General features: G+C 43.8%; 1 protein-coding gene across 2 annotated transcripts in view; it reads left to right on the top strand.

Annotated features, from left to right (window-relative positions):
- Positions 1-21,842, top strand: part of PDIK1L (PDLIM1 interacting kinase 1 like) — a 59,835-nt gene extending 37,993 nt beyond the window's left edge. For both annotated transcript variants that reach the window (XM_085647783.1, XM_085647782.1), the window contains exons 2-3: positions 9,800-10,101; positions 18,030-21,842. In XM_085647783.1, the coding sequence (XP_085503909.1) occupies positions 9,817-10,101; positions 18,030-18,770 (1,026 nt within the window). In that variant the 5' untranslated portion in view covers positions 9,800-9,816 and the 3' untranslated portion in view covers positions 18,771-21,842. The remainder of the gene's footprint in view (positions 1-9,799; positions 10,102-18,029) is intronic.
- The last annotated feature ends 323 nt before the right edge of the window (positions 21,843-22,165 follow it).

The raw sequence follows: 22,165 nt of genomic DNA, 5'->3' as shown, positions 1-22,165 counted from the left end.
AAGGGCAGTAATGTTAAGTCTAAATTGCCGCTCCCTGGTAAAACATAATTTAGAAGTTTGTGTGCCTTTCATCTTGTGCTCTTTTTGGTAGAAACATGGCTGAATGAGGACTTCAGCCAACACACACTTTTGTCATCGCGAGCTGGGGCTGGAATTGTTAGAGGATTGTATAGACATTGCCCCTTTGATCAAAATCTGGCTGTCCGAGGAGTTACTGTTTTCAAGGGAGGTTATTAAAGATCGTCTTAACCTAGATAGTACACTGTCAATCCCTTGTCTCTGATTTGTAAGAGAGAAATTGTATAAGATAGGCCTGGCTGGGGCAGTACTTTGACAATCCTACCAATATTGATACAAATGCGAAAGTCATCATAAAAGATGCAAACTAACAGTTAAACCTGGCTGGCAAACTGTAAAACAGCCAAAAACTGTCAATTCACTGACCTGAAGGTCCTCTGGCAGCGAGCTGTCGGCGAGCAGGAGGAAAACGGGCCCTTTCCACTGGAAACCTCTGCTGCATGTACATTCCTTTTGGCAGAAGAGATACGCTGGAGAGAGCAGGCTGTTGGCACAGTCGACAGCAGGCTGCAGGCGACGACGTTCTTAGCAGAGGTAGCAGAAAGACTGCAAAAAGGTTTCTTATGTCAGCTGTGAATGCGCAACAACTGACTTTTAAAGGGATTTTGCTTTCTTCCACTATCGGGCGTATGACTTAACCCATAGTTGGTTCTCCAATGCCCGATTATTTCAGTGAACAGAAAAGAGTTCCACTGGAGCATGTGTGTTAAAAGTTTCTATCACCATACTCCAGCAGCTCTTTTATGTTAACTGAAAGAATCGGGCAGTCTGCTACGGAGCAACTGTGCAGGGCTTGCCCGGACAGCGGGGTCTGCTGGCGGCTTGTGGGCCGTACATGGAGTAGCACGGCCTGTGTTATTCTGAAACTTGCCAATCTGATTTAGTAAATTATCTTGTAACTATTTCTGTATAGTTTATTATTAAACCAACCTAAATGTTCCGTGCAACCATTCTTATGCATGTACATGCAAGCAATTAAGGAGAATTTAATTCTGTTTTGCAAACGTATGAACATTTAATTGTACTAACGCCCGTAATGCAAGCTGAGTTTACAGAGGACTGGTAGAATTTACTTTGAGCACTCACACTAATAGTAAAAGCTTTTAAATATTAATCTTAATTCGGGATCTAGAAATTATGACCATAAAAGACAATTTAAAATACACTTACATTAAGTGTGAACATTCTCCTTAAAACAGCCAAATATACTAAATGCGACAACACGAGATCCATGATGTATTGTTAAAAAAAATTAAGATCCTAATTTAAATAACATTAACCCTGAAGGATCTGCACCCGATCCTAAAAGGTAACCCACATTTCAAGACTTTTATAGCAGCCGAACACAGTGCAAAATTAGCAAATACTTTTGTGACCTACAGTCACCTGTAGTGGTTCTTATCCTTAAAGCAGATCTTAAGAAATTGGAGACACGAGTGTAAATGCATCGGATGAAAGTTGTAAAAACAATAAGGCAACACGTGCCTGCCTAAATCTAAGCTTTTTTTAAAGCCCCTTAAGGAACACTCTTCTAGGATGTGAATAATATGTACAGAGGAGGACAAAATGTAAGATCTCCTGTGGAGATGTATTTTCGCAGCCACAGGGTCCCCTTTGTTCTGTGTGCACTGTATAGCTGGGGGGGTGAAGCCAGTAAGTGGTCTAAAACGGGTAATTAAAAATCTATCTTGTGCACTTGTTGTGAATGATAAATAGGGTTCCATACCCTGCACAGATTTTACTAAAATGTGTTCTCTAACCGTGGGTTTCCTGAGCTCCTTATCCTCACAGTGGGCAGTGACCTGTTTAAGAAAAAAAAACAAATCTTTAATAATCGCCTTATCTTGAGATCCATCCTTATTATAATTAGTAAACAGATCTTCGCGTCTTAATGCGGTGAGGGTATCCTTTACATATTTTAACCACGGTATTTTTAACGCATAATCAAGCGAATTGCAGTCCTGTATTACCAGCCTGTTAAAACCTGCCTCCTCGTTGGACCAGATCTTCACCTAATTTAGGAGGGAGGGGTTTAACAGCCACCATATCCGAGATATACTTGGACCCCGATTCCTCATGTACGTAGTACACAGGGGTACTATGAGTGACTTTCAAAATCCACCTAAATTATTTATTTTCTTCAGATTGTAATTTGTTAGCCCCCATATATCACCATACCTCACTACCATATAAAACTTTAGAAACACAAAAAAAGTTCTATAACTTTAAGACTGTCCCCGGTGACCCAATTGCCTAATCTATGAGCATTGTTTACAATTGCTCCAGTTGACCATATCATTTCTAGACACTTCTCCTCTAATAAATGTTTAAAACAATTTCTCATCGAATAAAAATACTCTGATAAGAAAAGGCCCGTACTTTCCCTAGACTGTGTGCCTACATTTTATTTATTGGGCTTCCTGCTCTTCTTTCTAATTTCCATTATATAAGATTTGGTTAGATTAGGTGACAAATCCATTGTATCCATAAAAGTCACAAACCCATCTATTAAAAGCTGCAAGCCCTTCCCGACGGGCAAAGTTGAGACCATTAATTTATAGTGTGAACAGAAACGGCGCCAATATACAACCCTGTCTGACCCCAATAGAGCATTTAAAATGACCAGTGGTTTTCCCCTCCTGTGTTTATCTGACTACTGCAGTGGTATTAAAGTGTAGGGCCATTAGGGTATTATTGCCGGGTCCACTCTGATCACTCCAAGGAGTTCCCAAAGTTTACAGTGGTTCACTTGATCCAAGGCCTCTGAGGTCCATAAATCCTAGATACAATGCCCCCGATTTGGCTATAGTGTATATTGCAATTACATATGGTAAAGATTGAGGCATTGATCTATGGTGGATTTACCAGCGCAGAACCCATGTTGTACATCTGATCTTATTTGGTTGGTCTCTGCCCATTCAGACACCCTATTCAATAGGACCCGAGCCAGAACCTTCGCGGTCACGTTAATAAGGGATTTGGGGCAATAACAATGTGGGCTGTCCCTATCTCCCTTCTTAAACATCGGTACAATGGTGGCAGTAGACCAAGATACTGGAATTGCTGTTACTACTGCCATATTTAAAACCCTCACACGGAGAGGGGGCCCATATCTCTGTATTGCAGCAGAAAAGATCTGGCAGGACCCCATCTGGACCTGGTCCCTCAATTCCTAGTCTGACCTCAAAGTAAAGGTAATGGGATCAAATCTGTGGTGAGGATTTAAATCTTGATTGTTTCTCTGTGGGAGTGATTGTAAACTCCCTCAATGAGCCCACCATTGGTCTGGGAAGATATTGTGACTTAGCCCTGGTTTATTCAGATCTTTAAAACATGGGTTATTGACCCTCCAAAAACCGGTACAGTCCTGTTGTTCAGATGCCTCTGTTAGGTTCTCCCAGGCTTTTTTACTTTTTTTTTTTTTGCAGTAAGCGCGTCCGCCCCTTGATGGCTTGCTTGTATTTTCTATGGCAGGTCGCCACCCGACACCTGTCTCTCAGTGTCTGCTTAAGGGCCATCTTAATGTCTCTACGGGCCCGAGAGCACTCCCAGTCAAACCATCTTGGGACATCCCTGCTGGAGGAGTTTGCCGGTGCTGTTAATAGACCGTCCACTACTTGTGTAATGGCAATAAATGTATGAATTATTTCTTCCCCCTGTAATTGCGGCTCCAAACATTTCAAAATCTCCTGTTTGCTTACACTGAAAAGTGAATTATTAAAAGCAACACTATCGACCTGTGCCCACAATAAACTCCTTCCTTGGTCAGTTGCAGCTATCACCTCCCCAGTTATCCTATGGCGTACAGGCTGATTCCAAGGGGCTACAGGTGATAGTCACGGAATTGTGGTCACTGAATATACTGTAGTGAATATTAAAAGATAGAAACCTCCTCGGTATATGAGAGACAAATATGAATTCAATAAATGTTGAACAGCCCTTTATAGGTCTGGGCACAGGTGAGTCGGGTGGGTAGCGATCAGGTCCAAAGTATGAGTTAGACCATACGTGTTTAAGAGGACACTCAAATCCCGCCCTTTCGGCATGTTCCATATGCAGTCCCTTACTTATTGTGCAAGTCTACCAATCTCGGTGGGCCACCATTAAATTGGGACACAGATGGTGTTAGAAATGGGGGTATCTCGTTGACAGGTAGGTACCTTTGTCCAAATAGGGACCCTTGCTTCTAGTCATGTTAAGGAGAATACTCTCCTAAAATAACCCTTGCTCACCCCCTTGGTAGCTTGGCACGAGCAGACCGGCTTATCTCAGAGGCAGCAGGTTAGAATTCCCTGCAAGGAAATTCAGAGTAGCTGGTGGTGAAGTCTTGGTGTCCCTGAGACTTCAGAACAAGAGGCAAGCTTAGATTCAAGCCCTTGGAGATTATCCTCAGGATGACAAAGCAAATAGCAAAGTCCTCTTCCCCTTTCCTTGGCAGAAAGCAGCCACTGCAGGCAACCCCAGACAGCAAACAGCAAAGGGGCAGTATTCCTCCTCAGCTTATCCAGCTGTTCTCCTTGGCAAGGGTTTCTCTTGATTCCCAGAAGTGATCTCAAAGTCTGGGGTCAGGGCCTCTCTCTATATCCACCAAAATCCTTTCTCTGAAGGCAGAGTGTCTGTACCTGGCCAAAACCAGTTCTGTGGTCACTGGTGCAGCTTTCTGGCAGGAGGTGGAAACCGCATTGTTGAAGGCAGGCCAGGCCCATTCCGGTGAAAGGAAAATCTTCCCCCTCAACTCTAAATGCAGCACAGGTCCATTCAGCCCAGCCCTGATTCATCGGACTTCTGGAGCCACAGCCCCTCTCCAGTCCCAGTCATCAAAAAGCCAGACATGCAATACACCAACATAGCAGAGGCACACTGGATGGTTGGGCAAGAAAATACCTACTTTCTAAAAGTGGCATTTTCAAACACAGAATGTAAAACCCTCACTAAAAGATGCATTTTAACATTCTGAGTTCAGGCACACTAAACTTTATTTTTCTACCTTGTTCCCAGGGCCTGTTATGTTTATAAGATGTTAGAAACAAACTCCCCATTCCGGCCTATGGGAACAGGTAGCCTTTCAATAGTGAAAAACAGAATTGGCAGTAATTCACTATCAGGACATGCCACACACACATCAGGGAATGTTCTACCTTTAACATACAATGCACTCTGCCCGCAGGGATACCTAGGGCCTACCTTAGAGGTGACGAATATGTAGAAAAGGGAATGTTTAGGGAGAGGCAAGTGTGTGCACTTGCCAAGGCGACATGGCAGTCCCAGACTTCACACAGGCTCTGCAATGGCAGGCCAGAGTTACATTTTACAGGCTGCATCTGTGGGTGGCACAATCAATGCTGCAGCCCTCCAGCATTTGATTTACAAGCCCTGAGCACACAGTGCACTTTACTAGGGTCTGACCAGTAAATCAAATATGCCAATCATGGAATAAGTAATCCATAACAACAATTTATAGAGGGGCACTTGCACTTTGGCACTGACCAACAGTGGCAAAGTGCCCAAAGCATCTAGACCAGCAAAAAGGAGTCTAACACACAGCAAAAACACAGGAGGCAACAGCAAAAAAAATGGGAGGGAGACTCACGCCAATTGTGCCAGGTCTAATAGATGGCAATTAAAATCTCCTACTAGGATTAATTGCGACTGCGAAAAGGCCTTCCCCCTGGAGTTGCTCCAGACGTCCATCTACTTAATTAATCAAGCCTAGCTTATCCCTGTGATTGTGGTCTTGTGTTATAGAAATTAATGAAAAGAAATCAATATAATTTACTTGTCCGTGTGAGTCCTTGTACGACAGCAGGGTCTTCCACATACCATGAGTCCTGAAGTCTATAAATATAATTAGATCACTCACTCACTCACTCACTCACTCCTGTGCAGAAAAAGTTTTTGTTACACTATATAAATAAAATATTAACTGGCTCCCACGTTTCCTGAATAGATATTATGTGAAAATCTCTGATGTATTGGAGCCACTGCTCATCCAAAAATTTACTGACTAAACTTGCCAAGTTCCAGGACACTATTTTTAAATCACCCACCCTGAATAGAGTCCGGGGCAGTAGTAAGCTTCCCTGCACTACCTAGCCCCGTCTGATTTTGGTCCCTAAACTTGGGCGAGAAGCCTGTTATTTGCCCAGAATTTGTCTCCTCTGTCTCACGGGTTTCAACCGGGTGTCGACCCAAATATCAATAACTCTACCCGTACCCTGACCCACTTGTAGTCAGTCTATATCATTTAGATCCCTCAGGGGGGTAAATGCATTGCGTAGTGTCTGGAATCCCCCCCCGCAGGATGGCGCCCTCTTCATGCTCAACAAAACGTTGGGGTGGTGCAAGACTAAAAGGTGGCCTATAGGGGAAAAAAACCAGAAGTAGTGGTTTAGTCCCTGATTATACTGAAAGTTATTTCAAGGAATGAGACAGGATCTTGTGGGACAGTTTTGTGTATCTAAGCGGGACAATCACACTGTCTCCTGTAAATGTTTTCTTGGTCCTACCAATCCAAGCTACCCTCCTAGCCATCAAGATGTGACTGTCCTCAGCCATATCAAACCTCGCATATTTACATAGCTAGTGCGTTACTTACTTAATTGATGAACTGGTCGGTGGACTCGTCCTTTGCGCTGTTTAGTCCTGTTACTCCTACCAGGGCCACAGTATAAGGGCAGCTCGCTGGCAGGAGATCTTTGACTGGTAGGTCTGGGGAATTTGTAGCAGCCCCACTATCCCTGCTGACTGGCCGTTGTTGTGGCTAGTGACCCCTTTGAGTCTGGCCACAATTATGGATTACCGACGGTCAGGATAAACTTATCCCCGAATTTGAAACCTGCGTCACAAACCCTGTTGTGCCAGAGATTACTTGAGGCGTCTGGGTCTCGGGGTGGGCCACTGCAGGGAGTTATTGGTCGAGCAACCTGGTGATTAGAAACTGCAGTCTGCGTGGCCTGAATAAGGGGAGATAATGCTTTTATCAACGTTGCCTAGTGACTCTGGTGTCATCCAAAACTTTGGAGATTTCATTAAAGTTACTTAATAGACCAGTCACTGCTTCCACAAATTTTTGTTTCAAGGGCACCCATATTTCTTCAAAGACCTTGGTGTCCTTAATGTCCGTGCTTGTACTGCTCTCACGTTTCTTAACTGGGACTGTTTTCTTGTTCACTTTCCATTGTTTCTTGGTAGCAGGGGGGCCACTTAAATCCGTATCATTGGTGGTGGCCATCGTAACCCTATTCCGTGTGTTCTGTCCAGAAGCGGTGTTAGTTTGGCTAGGGCTTGGACCAGGGCTAGGGGCCCCCTGGTTCTCCTCTTCTTTGGCTTGTCCCAGTACTCCCTCTAGAGATTTTTCAGGCGCCGGACCAGAGGACTCCCCAGGGACGATGATACTGCCCCTGTCTTGGCCAGAGAGTCTCCTCTCCACCTTTTTATATTTCTTTAGTAATTGCCCCCACCGCTTTTATCAAAAATGAATCCATGGTTCCCTTATTTGTGTCCTGTAGGGAGCACATGGGTGTGGCTTCCCCCCCCCCCATAGGGCTGTAGTCTAGTCCTTTAAACCCACCTCCCAAACACGGTGCAAAGTGATAACGACAGTCCAGAGGATTGGGAAAAGTACTCACACACACTGGTTCTACAATCAGTGTCCAGCGGTCAGCCAAAAACCACTTTCTGGCCCTCCTAGCTCCTGCCGGTGATACACGATGCAAAACCGCTCCAGCCGTTCAGGTCTGCTGCTATCGTGGAGCCAAGAGAATGGGCCCAGCCCGGCCAGTCGTCGTGGACGGGCCCACACAGGCCCGCTCGCTGCAGGACCTCCAAAATGGTTTATGCACCTCCTGGCGCGTGTATAGCCTGCATGCCGTTGTTGGTGTGGGGGGGGGGGCACAAGGCAAGCTGGGGGTTGTGGTGCTCTCCTCCCCCCCCCTCCCCCCCCCCCCTTCCGCTTTTAATTAACCATACATATACTCCGTGGCGGTCACCCATGTCTAGTTACGGTTCTGATGCATTTGCTATCCATTTGTAGGGAGTGCGGTTTGAATTCAACTATATTACAGAATGCAGTTGTACAATTGAGGTGTAGAATACTATGTAGAATAGATGTGTACTTATAGGAAACCATTTCAAATGTGCTTCATCGCAAACAGTAATACTCGTAACAGTCTTGCATTTTTTTGCACCATACGTAGATAATGCTTTTAGAAATTTAGAGATTGTGTTAGTATTTGTCCAGTTTATAGAAAAATATGTATGTTCGGGAATTAAACAGCTTTTTTTTCCTGCAATTGAGTTTGAATTTGAAAAATGGATTGGCACTGGGGCTAAACGTAAAGATCTTAAAGGAGTGTAAGAACTACAAATAACTCAACTATTTGAACATGTTTACACTTGATATTCATGTGCCTACAGGAAACCATTACCTGAACATCATTATTCAGTGGCAGTTATGTCTAGAAATGATGATAAGAAAAGGCGCTTGGAATTTGTGTTCCTGAGGGGAGTGGTAGAAGGGGAAGCACGAGGGTTAAATCTGTTCTCCGAAAGACTGTCTCGGGATCGGGAGTGCCAAGAGGGTGAGAGATGCATTTGGAGTCCTTGTGTGCTTAGCAAGAGCAGGCAAGCATTGGTCAGATGTAGGACTGACACTTTTTTTTAAAGCTGCGCTTACTTCCTCGTGTCTATTGTCCAGTACTGCAAGCAGACTAGTCTAACCTCTCCACTTATGCTTATGTAAGTACACCGCTATAGTTAATACCACTGATTTTCTTACACAGCGTTGGCAGAATATATTATAACGGTGCTGTGACAAACTATAAAGACTGAATCCAGAGCCTGTTCGCCAAGACCTTCACAGTTGTGTAGACAGACTGGTGACATTGTCAGAAAATTGCCATTCTACACAGTGCCTACTAGGCAGTCCTGTATGCGATATCAATGTGTCTCTCGATGGGCGTGTCAGGCACAGATAGAGCTTTACTGGGCCCCATATGTAGTTGAAAGCGCCGACCCTAGTTCTGTGATATCCAGCTACTGCTCCCAAGGTTCACTGGTTTTAGTGGCTCAATGAGGAATGCACCATTTTTCGGTATAATAAGTTTTAAGGTTTTCAACGCGAAGCTCTGTTCAGCTGCACATCCAGCAGTTCCAAACCCAGGTTTGTCATTACATCTGTTCCCACCCTGTGGAGTGATCTGCTCTCCCACTAAGACACCACGCCGCTCAACATACCTGAGTGCTAACCTGCATCTTCATCTTCATCTTATTCTGTTTCTTGGTCGTTTTTATGGAGCTCTGCAAGTGACTAACAGCATGGTATAGTACCTGCTGGCTAAATGCTGGGTCCCCACACCTTCTGAAGTTGGCAGATCACTGATTTGTAGAAAGAGTGTAGACGTCCTGACTTGTCTTCCAGGGTCTTAGGGCAGTTAACATAGCACATCAGTCCAAGGCTGTTCCCTCTGTTCTGTATTAGTGTTTTAACCCCAAAAGCAGTTCAACCTGTAAACTTTAGCTTAAACGCGCAGCATTCTTTTCGTACTTTTTTTTTATTTTTATTGCCTTTCTCTTTTTCCCCCTCGTGTATTGAGTAAATAAAAGTAAGTTTGTGGCAATTTCTCCCGTTGCAGTGACCTTGTCAAAGGTGGGGGGGGGGGGGGGGGGGATGAGAAATGCCTTTCTGTATAGTGTTATTTAACTTGTCATTTTGCATTTTCAGGAACTTTGACTTTGAAGATGGTGAGTAGCCAGCCGAAGTACGACCTAATTCGAGAGGTTGGTCGTGGCAGTTACGGTGTAGTATACGAAGCTATTGTCAGGAAGACCTCTGCACGGGTGGCAGTGAAAAAGATCCGCTGCCATGCACCTGAAAATGTGGAACTGGCGTTGCGGGAGTTCTGGGCTCTCAGCAGCATCCAGAGTCAGCACCCTAACGTGATCCACCTAGAGGAGTGCATCTTGCAGAAGGACGGCATGGTGCAGAGGATGTCGCATGGCTCCACCTCCTCTCTCTATCTGCAGGTGCGTGCTGGGCTCTGATTCTAGGAAGCAGAATTCCCCTGTGCCCAACTGCCCTCCATACCTTCGAGCTGTTATAGCCCGGTTAAAGGTTCGGTGGTCGGCTCTCTTTCAGTTGTCACTACTTTAAAATGGTTCATATGCATGTATTTTTAATGTATGGAGCCCACTACTGTAATAATACCCTTGCATAAGGAGAATTGCAGCACTTTCACCATATTTTAGATCTGACTCAATGAAGGCATCTTATCGGGTTGGAGGCACACAGTCGCCCAGTGTAGAATCGAAGGTTTTGCGATTGAAGAGAAGTATGCACGGTTTCACTTTTTTATTGTGGCTTATCTTTTAAGCTGCTAATAAGGCACCTTTAGGTTTGTTTTTTGAGGGAGTGGGGGGGGGGGGGGGGGCGCGCTATCTTTGTTTACAGAAACCGTTTTTGGAGCTCGGAGTTGGTTATATCTTGTCTGGCTCGATTCTAATGCACTGAAGTATGGGCTCTATTCGAGTGGTTTTGTTACTGTCTTTCTTTTGTTCCCATCAGAACAGTTTATTGCAAGCAATTCTCGTCTGCTGGGATATGTAAATGCAGACTAATAAAGTTTGAGAACACAGTGAACAAATGTGTTGGAAGTTTGCTTTTTTTTAACCTGTATTGTCAAAAAATGTGAACCTCTATCCCCTGACATTGAGAAAAAATGGCATGTATCACTAGTTACGCTGCAGTTCTGTATCTGGCAAAGTTTTTTTGTTTTTTTGTATTCTCTCTCTACATGGCTAAATAACTGAGCTAGGAAATGCTATATTAAATTGATTCAAAAATTGATTCTCTTAATCACATGCCCCACAGGCTTTTCCAGTAGACATTTTCAGTTCTAGTGCAGACTTGGAATGGATATGTATGTTTGTGCCATGTTGGTTATGGACATTCTCTGTTGAACTGCTGGAGTGTTGAGAGCTGCCCTTTTCCAGACTGCTTTACCAGCTATGAAACTTTATATATCCGCCTACAACCTCCACTGCAGTGGTGGTGTGAAGATGAGCGGAGTTGAATATAATTTTCCAGTACCCGTAGAGCATTTCCCAACAAATATAGCCGCTGAATATTTCACCAGTGAAAAAGTAAGGACTTGGGTGATGGTGGCCTACACAGCACAGGTGCCGATCTCTCACTAACCCCATCTTCTAGACGGGAAACATAACTGCAGGACGTCTCTTCAAACCCTGCAGAGACTAGAGGCTAATATCGTTCCCCAGCAGACGTCTAAGTAACCATACCTAATTCACCCTTTCTTCAGATAGTCCATAGCTGCCTTAACTGTCCCAGTCAGTGCGTGATGGCACTACCACAGTGTAGGCTTTGTAAACGGGTATTGGCAAAGCCAATGGGTCTCTCCTTTGAGGCCAATTGCATTTGCCACTGTTAAGTGATGCTGTACATTATGGGTACTTATAAACATTTTCCCTGGGATTAATAAGTATCGTCTGTGGTGTGGCCTAGAGCTGCATTGATTCCAGCAGAGAGGTGTCAGGGGACCGTTCAATGAATGGTGGGTGTAGGTGGAGTGAAGGATGTACACGTGTACTGAGTCATGGATTTATTTTGAGGGTTTCATTGCGTAATGCCCTCTATGCCCATAGCCTCTAAGAGCTCCAGATTTGACAGTTCTGTGCAAAGCGGTATCTGGGTTGTCCCTCAACCACACCATGGGGTGAGCCTTCTCTACTTGCTGTCCCTACCTTTCGGTAGTCAGGTGTGCAAAGGAAGTAACTTGGTTATTGAATTTGAAAAAAATGTAATCTTAGTCCTTACAATCACCTTATTCCTTTTGGTCTCTTATATGTAAACAATAGGCATTCAAAATGTTTAGAAACAGGATCTGCTAAGGTAGCAAGTTGCTTCATTGATGAATACTTGTCTTTTTCAGCACTTGTGTGTTTACACTCAGTACTTAAGTAAAAGCAGAGTAGTGGTCGCCAGATATTGAAGCACATTCTATTTAAATTCGAGTACGCAGCTTCCTTGAAGACCTGCATAGAAACAGGATAGTTGAAAATATGTGTACCAGCAAAGGCTCATGCATGAATTGACATTTCCCAGTTGGCATGCGCCAGTGGTGCTGGAATCCTTTTTCGGACTGGGGTTCTCCCATTAATGTTACATCACTGAAGTAATGGGGATAGTGAATAACCTGTCACAAGAAAACCAGTGTATTTAGCATGAGAGGATTAGTATGTATTACAAAAGCATGGTGTGGTAGCGCACTGCTATTAAAGACAGCACATGTTCCATTGAAATTATTACATTTGCGCACACATTTTTACTGATTAAACTGTACAGTGCACAAACAATTTGTGGAAATCGGTATCACCTCGTGCATAGATTTGTTTTGATTGTATAACCTGTTTCCAACGCACTTCAAAATTACAAAAAAAAATGCTTAATTAGTGCTTTCCTACTTCGGATACATTCTGAAATATTTGTACGTTTCATTTACAGGCATTTCAATTTTGTTGTGTGTTAGACAAAGACCATTCCTACAGCCTTTTCACACTTCTAGTACCAAGCAAGATTGTCTCATGAATCCACTCACTTTGCAGTCCGGGAAAGAAAGGTAGACTCCAAGCTCCCTTTAAAAGAAATAAACAGCAATTTGTTGAAAAACCGAGCCAGACATTTGACCTCTGTCTTTGAAAGGACAGCAAATGTGACAAAATCAAAACCAAATTAAAAGGCCTCGCGTTTGCTTATTTGACTTCTGAACTCCAGCATGTTTATTATGGGGGGTGCATCTGCACCCCCCACTTCTAGCACCTGTGACATGGGCATGACATTGAGGAAGAGGATTTTTAAGTTATGCTTTTGGTAAAGAGCACTGACTACAATAAACAAGCTGGTAAAGGGAACTTTGTTCCTCCCAGGCATGCAAGATTGCTGAACTGGTAGTGGCTTAGATAGATGGGATCAGTCAAGTAGAAAGATGAGAGGCAGGAAACCTTTTCAAATGAATACATAACTTTTACTGCTGTGAACTAGCATACAAGGGAGTCCACTAAACTCCTGAAATCTCCAGGAGTGCCTCCCGAAAAATGGGGGGGGGGGGGGGGGGGAGGGAAGGGAGGGAGGGAGTTCCCAGATATCGAGCACTCGTGGAAGAATACAAGGAGCCAATCAGAGGTGTTAAAAACTGGCTATGCTCCACGGGAGAGGGAAAAACTTTCTGGACAGCCTATAACAAATAAAACTTAAGCAATAGTGAATTGCACAACACAAAGCCAATGATGAGCAATAGGTGGAATGCATTCCTAGGGAATCTTTCAGCATATCCCCAATATGTCTTTGCAACCAGACAGCTGTGCAGTGTGGTTGGCTTCAACCTGAAAAAGATCGCTCTGCTTTCGAACAGTGTTTTACTAAACCCCATGTGACATGTACCATACTTCCTACTCGTCACTAAACTAGCGGTATCCACTGATACATGGTCCCTGGCAGGAGAGAGGTAGAGTGGAAGTGAGTCCAGGAACATGTGGCTGCTCCAGATCACACCTGGCCATCTCCAGAAGATTTACTTGAAACCACAATAAAGGATATTGTCTGGAACAAGCTTTGTCTTCTGCCAAGCTTGGTGTAAGTCAGTTTAGTATTTTTTTTGCCATAGGGTAGGACAAAATTTAATAATGGGATATCGCAAGTGCTCTCACTTTTTAAACCCCTTCGTTGATAAGTGCCAAATTGGAAATAAACAGCTATCCTGTATTTATCCGGTTTGATGTTGGTCCTTGTGAAGCATTAGTACTTGTTGCCTTTCTGCTTGGGTTGTAATACCTCCTGAAGCAGTTCATCAACATGGAATTGTTTGGCTCTTGTGTTCTGAGGCAATGTTTTGAACCTCTGAGCATAGCTGTCTTAGTGATAATACAGGCTTGTTTTTTTCCTTCTATGTTGTGACTGCCACCTACTTAACTCTTGCCCATATTCAGATGGGCCCTTCTAGAAAGTGTGGACAATGCTGTTAAGGTTAAAATAAGGGAACTGTTTAAAGACGTGGGCTCTTGGGAAAGCATAGGCTACTACTGTGCAGGGGTTGCATGTCAGACAGGAGTCTTGTATGACACGCAATCCTCAATGTAGTGTTTATGCAGGACGGGTCTTTCTCTGAACTCTTGGGGGTCCTACTGTGCTGTACTCTGAGGGGGGATGGGAGACGGTGCTTTTGATCTGAATATCTTGATATTTTCTGTTTGTGACAGTACAACAGCATTTGGCTGAATACAGTTCACTTTCTCTCACTTCCTTACATCTGACCCCCATGCTGTGTGGGAGATTATATTGAGAATCTAATGGGTGCTTGTCCGTCATTTTTGTGGGACGTCTGCAAAACCGGACGTGCTTGGTGAATGTTAAAATGGTTTTGATATACCTGGAAACAAGCCATGTAACCAAGCAACTTTCAGTAAATGTTTTTACATCTGGGTCCTTGCCCAGTCCTCCCAATTGCATTGTTTTGATTAGAGCGGCTGCCTGAGTTCACTCGATGAAGTAGAATATACGCATTTGTGAGCTTATACAATCTTCAAGTCTAGGCAGAATCTGTACTCTGAACCAGCTTGTGTTGCAATTTCACTAACTTCCCCATAAAGGCACTGGTTCACGTTGGTCTGTCTGGAAAGAAGTCTGCAATTACGTTCAGCCCATACAACTTAGGGATCTGAATATATCGGGTGTGATAATTGGCATCGAATTACAATTTCTGCCCTAGAAGTGGGGCATAATTTGTGTATTTTGGTGCTTACTGTAAGGGCTAAGACAGTTTTCTTCAGTCTCTTTTTGGTAGGAAGAGATTTACTTTCTTCAGGTATGTGAGATGGTACCATGCTATTTTAGTCTTCCTGGAAATGCTTATTTATGTTATGCCTGTTTTAAGGGTGAATCCTAGTGATTTTTCAGTGTCTCACACAGGTTCATATTGGAAAGCTGGACTTGATGTGATGTGGGTGCGTTGGGTGAGGGTGATGAGAACCGAGATTTTCAGAAGTTGTTGTGTCTTGGGGTAGGTCAATGGGAGGAGGTTGCTCAGATGTACAGAGTGAATTATTTTTTTGGGGCTAATAACTAATGTGCGTTTGGGGTAGGTACTTGAGATCCTGTTCTGAATTACTTTAAGACCTTTCAGAGTTGCTGAATTTCGTTGGCTGAGGAGATTTTGAGATAGACCAACCTGTTAGTAGATCTTGATGTCTATGGATTGGAGATCAATTGAGTCTTGAGGTTTAACATGAAGTGAGGCTGGAATTCAGGGGTTCCATTTGATCTTGCAATTCATATCTGTATGATTTGGTTCATCAAACTGCCCTAGAAGTTACAAAAGCACTGAAGAACCATATTTGAGAAACCTGTGCTTGTTTCCAAGTTGAGGGTTAGCCCTTGAAGCTCCACTTTATTGAAGGTTAGAAATCTAGCAGGGTCTGGAAGGATAAGCCTATTTATGAGGTTTCATCACTGATTTGAAGAATATCTGTTTCTGTGCTTCTGCACGATTTGAAGAACAATTGGCTATTTTGTTGAAGACTGTTCATGCTGATCTGCACACGATAGTTGGGTGGAGACTAGGTTTCTAGGTTTTCAATGTTTTTTTTTCTTCCTATGAATGGTAGGTGGGTGTCTTTTGCAGAGGTTGCCCAGACCATTTGTGCCACAGGTGCTTTCTTCAGATGGGATCAGATCCGTCATACATTGAGTGCCAGGCAAAGTCCCTTGGCTGATGGTGGTTGACTATATACAGCAGTGGTGTGAGAATTTAAAGAGTGCTTTGCTTCTGTTAGTCATTTCTGGTGGTCTTATAAAGGTGACTTTATATGTGGTGGTGAGTGGTTGGCATGCAGAACGAAGTCCTTTGACTTGGGTGGGTAATCTGTGAAATTGGTTCATCTCCATTTCGTTCCTGGCATACATTTGGAACAGTCTTGTGCTTTGCTTGGTGCCGAAGGATTCAGTTTAGAGGATTGTGTTTCAGTGGAACTTTGTGCTGTACATGTTTAGAGGTTTGTTATGGATTAGCATTTGATATAAGTTGGAGGTAGTTGGGTAGGTTGGTGAGTCACAGGGTGTCCATGGTATTTCAAAGAGCATAATGTCGGATTTCTTCGTCTTTTGGTTGGTGTTGATGCAAACATGTGGTGTGATGATTGAAGAAGGGGATCCTTAAGTGCTTTGCCGGTCCAGGGATATCTCAGCCTTTCATTTGCTTGTCTGAGAGGCTGACTGGATGAGATCGTGTGTGTTTGTGTGTGGATTTCTTTTGGCTGATGCTACTGATAGGTTGAGGTCTTTGAGGAGCTTGCAGTGCATGCTCTAGGTCGAGATGTTGAGATTTCAGATCTTGTTGTGCCTAGTGTGGTAAATCTGATGGAAGAAAGCCGTTCTGATGAGCAGAGATCAGTGGCAGGGTCGGAGCTTAGTTGGCTTTGGTGTTGCTCTCTGTAGGCTGCTATTTGCAGGGGTTAAGATGTGTGGTGGTGCGTAATTGAGCCATTGTCATTTTTTTAAATAGTGTCTGGTTTGAGTGATGGTGTAAAGCTGTGTCTGGAGGGTGTGTGACTTTCAGGTATCTGTTGATGAGCATATGTTGGATGGCTTGTACAGTGAATGATGTTAGTAATGTATTGGTAATTACATAGCACTTCCTACTTTTTGCAAGGCCCATGTTGCTTAATGGATTGAGTAAGCACCGACTTGGTAGTTCTGACTGGGGCCGACAGCGCTCTAATTTGCATCCTGTTCCTGTGCCCTCCTTTTGAATGCATGTTCGAGCTGGTGTTGGAATGAGTTTTGCCTACTTGATACCGGTTAGACTTGGTGTGAGGTTTGGTAGAAGTAGTGTGGTCCAGAAATGCAAAGTGTTGAGGAGATGGAGTGTGAACATAACTGCACTTGCAACTACTCATTCTTTGTGTGTATTGTTAGGACTAGTGGTGATAATTGATTTCAACGGATTGGCAGACGTTGTAGGACTTTGTGCCAGTCTATAAGCAATACTGAAGTGGCATCTAATACGTAGTTCCCCAGCGGTGATGGGTTAACTAATCCTTGGGTACATTGCAAGGTTCTCGACGTTGCTCCGGCCCAGTAGACTAAAGTGTCTGATACTGCCAGCTGTGTTTTTATACTGAGTTAAGACCATGTTTGTCTTTGTGTGGTCATACTGTGATGGGTATGTAGTGAGTGCTTCAGTGTCTTTCATGTTGCAGTGATTGCAAAACGGAATTCCTTCCTGGGTCAAAAGACGACACCTTTATCTTCAATAATTCTTTCAGGTGTACACCGTGTGGGAGTGTAGAAGAGGGCCAATTGGCGGCCGAATTTGGGGATTGTTCTGCAGAAGTTAGTTCCCGTTTGCCTCGGAGGTTGAACGAACCGTAGGCTGAACCGCAGTGGGTGCTAGAGACCTATGCTTCTGGACTTTACATTTGCTTACCTTTCTCTCGTTTTACTCTACGAAAAGCATGTAAATCTAGCACTGCACCCAAAGGAATGTATTCCTTACATTTGCACTGTTTTTACAGATTGGGCCTGTTTCAGATGACATGCACCCTTCTCTTCTTTCCCATGGGCATAAGTTAAAAATAGACCGTTTGATGACAAACAAATTAGTCTCGTGTCATTTGGGTATGACAAACACTTTTTTGTTAAAAATAAATAGCTTAACCTGCTGGCCGGCCGTAGTAAGCAATGCACAAAAGAGACGTTGCGCAATCATTGTTACAAGTAAGTAATTTACTTTATTTCCTGTGATATGCAGCGTGTCATTAGCACACAAATTTCATGAATTTGAAGGTGCTTCTGCAGGCAGACAGATATGTCATGCCAATATTTTAAGTGATCTTTGGTATCGTTACAGGTTGGCTGAAACTCTTTTCTTTTTTTCTTCTCAAAGCTGGTGGAGTCTTCCTTGAAGGGTGAGATAGTGTTTGACCCCAGAAGCACATACTACCTGTGGTTTGTGATGGATTACTGTGACGGGGGAGATATGAACGAGTATCTGCTATCACGCAAGCCCAGCCGTAAGACTAACACCAGCTTCATGCTGCAGCTCAGCAGTGCCCTCGCTTTCCTCCACAAGAATCAGATCATCCACCGGGACCTGAAGCCTGACAATATCCTAATCTCCAAGAGCAGGACCGGTACCAGCGACTTAGAACCCACCCTTAAGGTAGCGGACTTTGGCCTGAGCAAAGTGTGCTGCACGTCAGGCCTGAACCCTGAAGAGCCTGTGAGTGTTAACAAGTGCTTCCTCTCTACTGCCTGTGGCACAGACTTTTATATGGCACCCGAGGTGTGGGAGGGCCATTACACAGCTAAGGCAGACATATTTGCTCTTGGGATTATTATCTGGGCCATGCTGGAGCGCATCACCATTGTCGACACAGAGACCAAGAAAGAATTGCTAGGGAGTTATGTGAAGCAGGGAACCACTATTGTGCCAGTTGGGGAGGCTCTCTTGGAGAACCCCAAAATGGAGCTGCTCATACCCTTCAAGAAAAAGTCCATGAATGCCCGCATGAAGCAACTGATCAAAGAAATGTTGGCTGTCAATCCCCAAGACCGTCCAGATGCCTTCGATCTTGAACTCCGACTGGTGCGAATGGCATTCAGAGACTTCTGCTGGGACACGTGACGTTTAAGGAGGCGCCCCAACCTCCCATTGGGGTGCGACGAGCTGCAGCACACAGTAGTGTGAGGACTGAACGAACGCAGCTTAAGTGAGGCTTTGTGAGCAGAGACTAACTAAACTTTGAAATCTTTGCTTACGTTGCTTTTGGGTGTACAGCACTGACATTCAGCCTTGGAAATGTGTAGGCAAACGTTTGAGACTGGTGCAGCTTCATTCCAGTATGCCCTCCTTCCTTCTGCGAGTAATGATATATTTCAGTAAGCAGATGGGTTGCATGATTGGACTGTGGGTCCCCTGCGTTGAGAAAGGGCAGGAGATTGTGTGCTTTTTTGATAGATGGTACGTATGTGTGAGACTGCGTGTATTCCATATTCCGCACAACTTTGAGCGTTTTGTGTTTGTTTAGGGTGTTTCTGCTCATTGGGAAGTAGCTCCTGAGATGGTGTGCACTGTGCGTGTTATTTAAAGGTGAGGTGACTTCACAAGCTAGATTGAAGGTTAAAGCTACAATTTGCACACTGGAAATACCCCATTTCTTTTCGAAACGCCGCTTCATTATGAGTTCTGCAATAGCATTGCAGAGCTGGTTATACGGCGCTGTTGTTTCGAGGTCAGGCTCTGCAAACCCTAAGGTTTTACTTTGTAGAATTATCCCGCTTTGGACAGAAGTCAGGCAAAGCTTAGTGCCCTGGACTTTACTTTCCCCTCTACCCTGGTAGGTGGGAGCGTCTGCACTGTAGTGTCCTACAAATTCCGTTCTTGCTCAGCCTCTGTCCTGCTCTAGTGTTTTGGAACTAGAATTTTGCCCCTTGTGTCGGGACAGAGTGGCACGTGTCTCCATTATTCCACCGAAAATAGATTGGTTCGGGCTGCAAAACATAACTGGGCATTCTTAAACCACGATTCCTGCTGGTCTTTATAGATTTCTTTTTTTTAAAGTGCGTTCTGTCTTGGGTTAGTGTATTAGGCAAACCTGTACTATCTGTGAGACTATCACATTTATTGTAACTGGTAAATATTTTTTAATTAAAATAGATAGTACATCAAACTTGATTAAACTATGGAATGCTGTACTTAACCTAACAATGTATTTTGTAACAAAATGACATTTGCCAGACGGAAATTCACATGCTAACACAGTGGAACTGGCAGTGCAAGACATAGTAATGTGCTAAGCAAGTGATGGACATTTCTCACTTAACCATTCCTACGATGATACATTTGCCACTTTTTAATGCAAATGTAATACATAAAACTATAGTGTAAAATAAATATCAGCATTGGGCCATTTTAATAGGCAGCTCATTTACCGCAGGTTTACTGATGTTCCCAGTTGGTTCTGTTAAACACTACAGTGTGCGTGAAGTAAGACTCTTCACGCTGTTCTATAGATGTCCTCTCCAAACCCACTAACCCTTCTTTCTTCAGACTTCCACCTGCCTTTGTCCCTGTGCTGGCAGTGCTTGATGAACTCAAGCTTCCTTTGAAACTCGTGGCCCATCACGCTCTTCTGGCCCCTTTAAACTGATGGTGCTTGGAATTGTTTATATTTCAGACTTTTCCCCAAGTACTCTGCCTCCCTGCGCCAGGCTCACCCGGGGACCTCCACTTTTCTCCTACTTCTGATATGTTGCCTTAAACCTAATATTTGCCAGCCCTGCAAGTCCTCAACTCATTTTCCCCGTTGTACTTCCTCCGGTCTCTGTTGTAACGACTTCACATTACATATGTAAATCACAGCCCTGTCATAGTGTTGTCTTTAGCGACCCAGGTTTGATCTGCCTGCACCTCCTTCCCTCTTATCTTGCTTTGTTGTGTTAATGATTTGTCGGGGACCCCTTTCCAGCGTGTTGGTTTTGCTGCTCTTTCTGGAAAATAGAAGTATGACGTCTGTGAGAGACAGCTGCATTGCACTTTGGTGAACACCTGGCAGCTCGTGCAACTATTTAGATGCAGTTCTTTTGCCATTGGTTTGGATTGTTTACGGGGTTGAGTGTCTGTTGTCCCGTGAACAGAACTGTTGGCATCTTTAAGAGTAAAGGATCCCTATTTATTGGGTTTGAGAATTGTTTGGGTGAACTTTGCACAAACCTGTTGCTCACAATTCTAACTGTATATTGCGAGGCTAACCGTGCTACTACCTTCAGTAAAAATAACTCTCCTCCGAAAGTTTGCATCCAGCTCTACGCACTGTTTCTTATCTGGAGTGGCAAGGTGCCTTTGCATCTGCTCCCTCTGTCATGGGGGGACTTGCACTGTCTGTTCAGTGCTGGCTGATATTCAATTTCCTACCTCTAGAAATGTGCATATTTTTTTACATAATGTGCACGTTGGTTAGACTAGAGCTCTGCATTGTATTTATTACATAAAGGGAAACCAATACCCATACCCTTTTTTCTCCTTCTTTTGAAACGTTATGGTTCCTATACTATTCAAGGCAGCGCTTTTGCTGATCCCATCTGTGAGCTGCTCAGTGTTATTGGCTTCTAAACTTCAGGCATTCTCTCCTGTCGAACGATGTTCGGGGGGGCGGGGGGGGGGGTTATTTGCTGCTCTAATCATTTTTTCCATATCAGCGCTGTTATTTGATCCGCTCTGCAGGACGTCCACAGTGTCTGGAGAACGGGCAGGTGTACAAGAGTAACACTGTTTTACCTTTTTCCTCCAAAAATTCTGACACGGAGGGTGAGCTGATGTGTGTAGAACACCATATGGATAATTTGATTATAACACGATCAAACCACCTTGTCCGGGTCGCTGCATCGACGAATGCTTCACATAGTCTTTAACGCTTAATACTCGTGCACACTTTTTGTTTTTCAGCAGAGCTTTTCAGGGGAGGGGGCTTGAAAATCTTCTCCATACAGACTGCTGCAGCAACTATATGTAGTGTGCCTGTACAATGGAATGATATTCCACGTTGAGAGAATAACTTTATCCTCAAAGCAAACGCGTTTTTTTTAATCGAGCGAAATTGTAAACTATATTTTATGAAAAAATGTAAAAGGGGGGGGGAAAAAATTGAATGTGTAATTTATTTGTTCAGTTCATGGCTAAGAATAAAGTCTGACTTCAGTTGCGACTCCTGTGTTTTATTTCGAAGTGTTTTGTGTTCCTGTATATATTATACACTTAAGGCAGTGATCTCATTTTTTGCACAATTTTATTGTTGGTACTGTTTACCATCTGTACAGGGAAGAGGCTGTAGAGTGGTGGTTACTGGTACAACAGGCAAGCATTGCTCTATCGCTAGCTACTTTTTTTTGCCTTTTCTAGTGGAATAATTCCTGCTATTGGACCTTAAGTTATAATAACAGGCCTTGCTAGGTAGGAGGACGGAGTGTCAATAATACTGCAGAACTGACTTTGATAGGGTCTCGTTTTGGTTCTTAGTGCGG

This window comes from Triturus cristatus, chromosome 3_2, assembly GCF_964204655.1.
Source record: "Triturus cristatus chromosome 3_2, aTriCri1.1, whole genome shotgun sequence".
In the NCBI taxonomy this organism is placed as follows: domain Eukaryota; kingdom Metazoa; phylum Chordata; class Amphibia; order Caudata; family Salamandridae; genus Triturus; species Triturus cristatus.
This window is presented reverse-complemented; position numbering and strand designations above follow the sequence as displayed.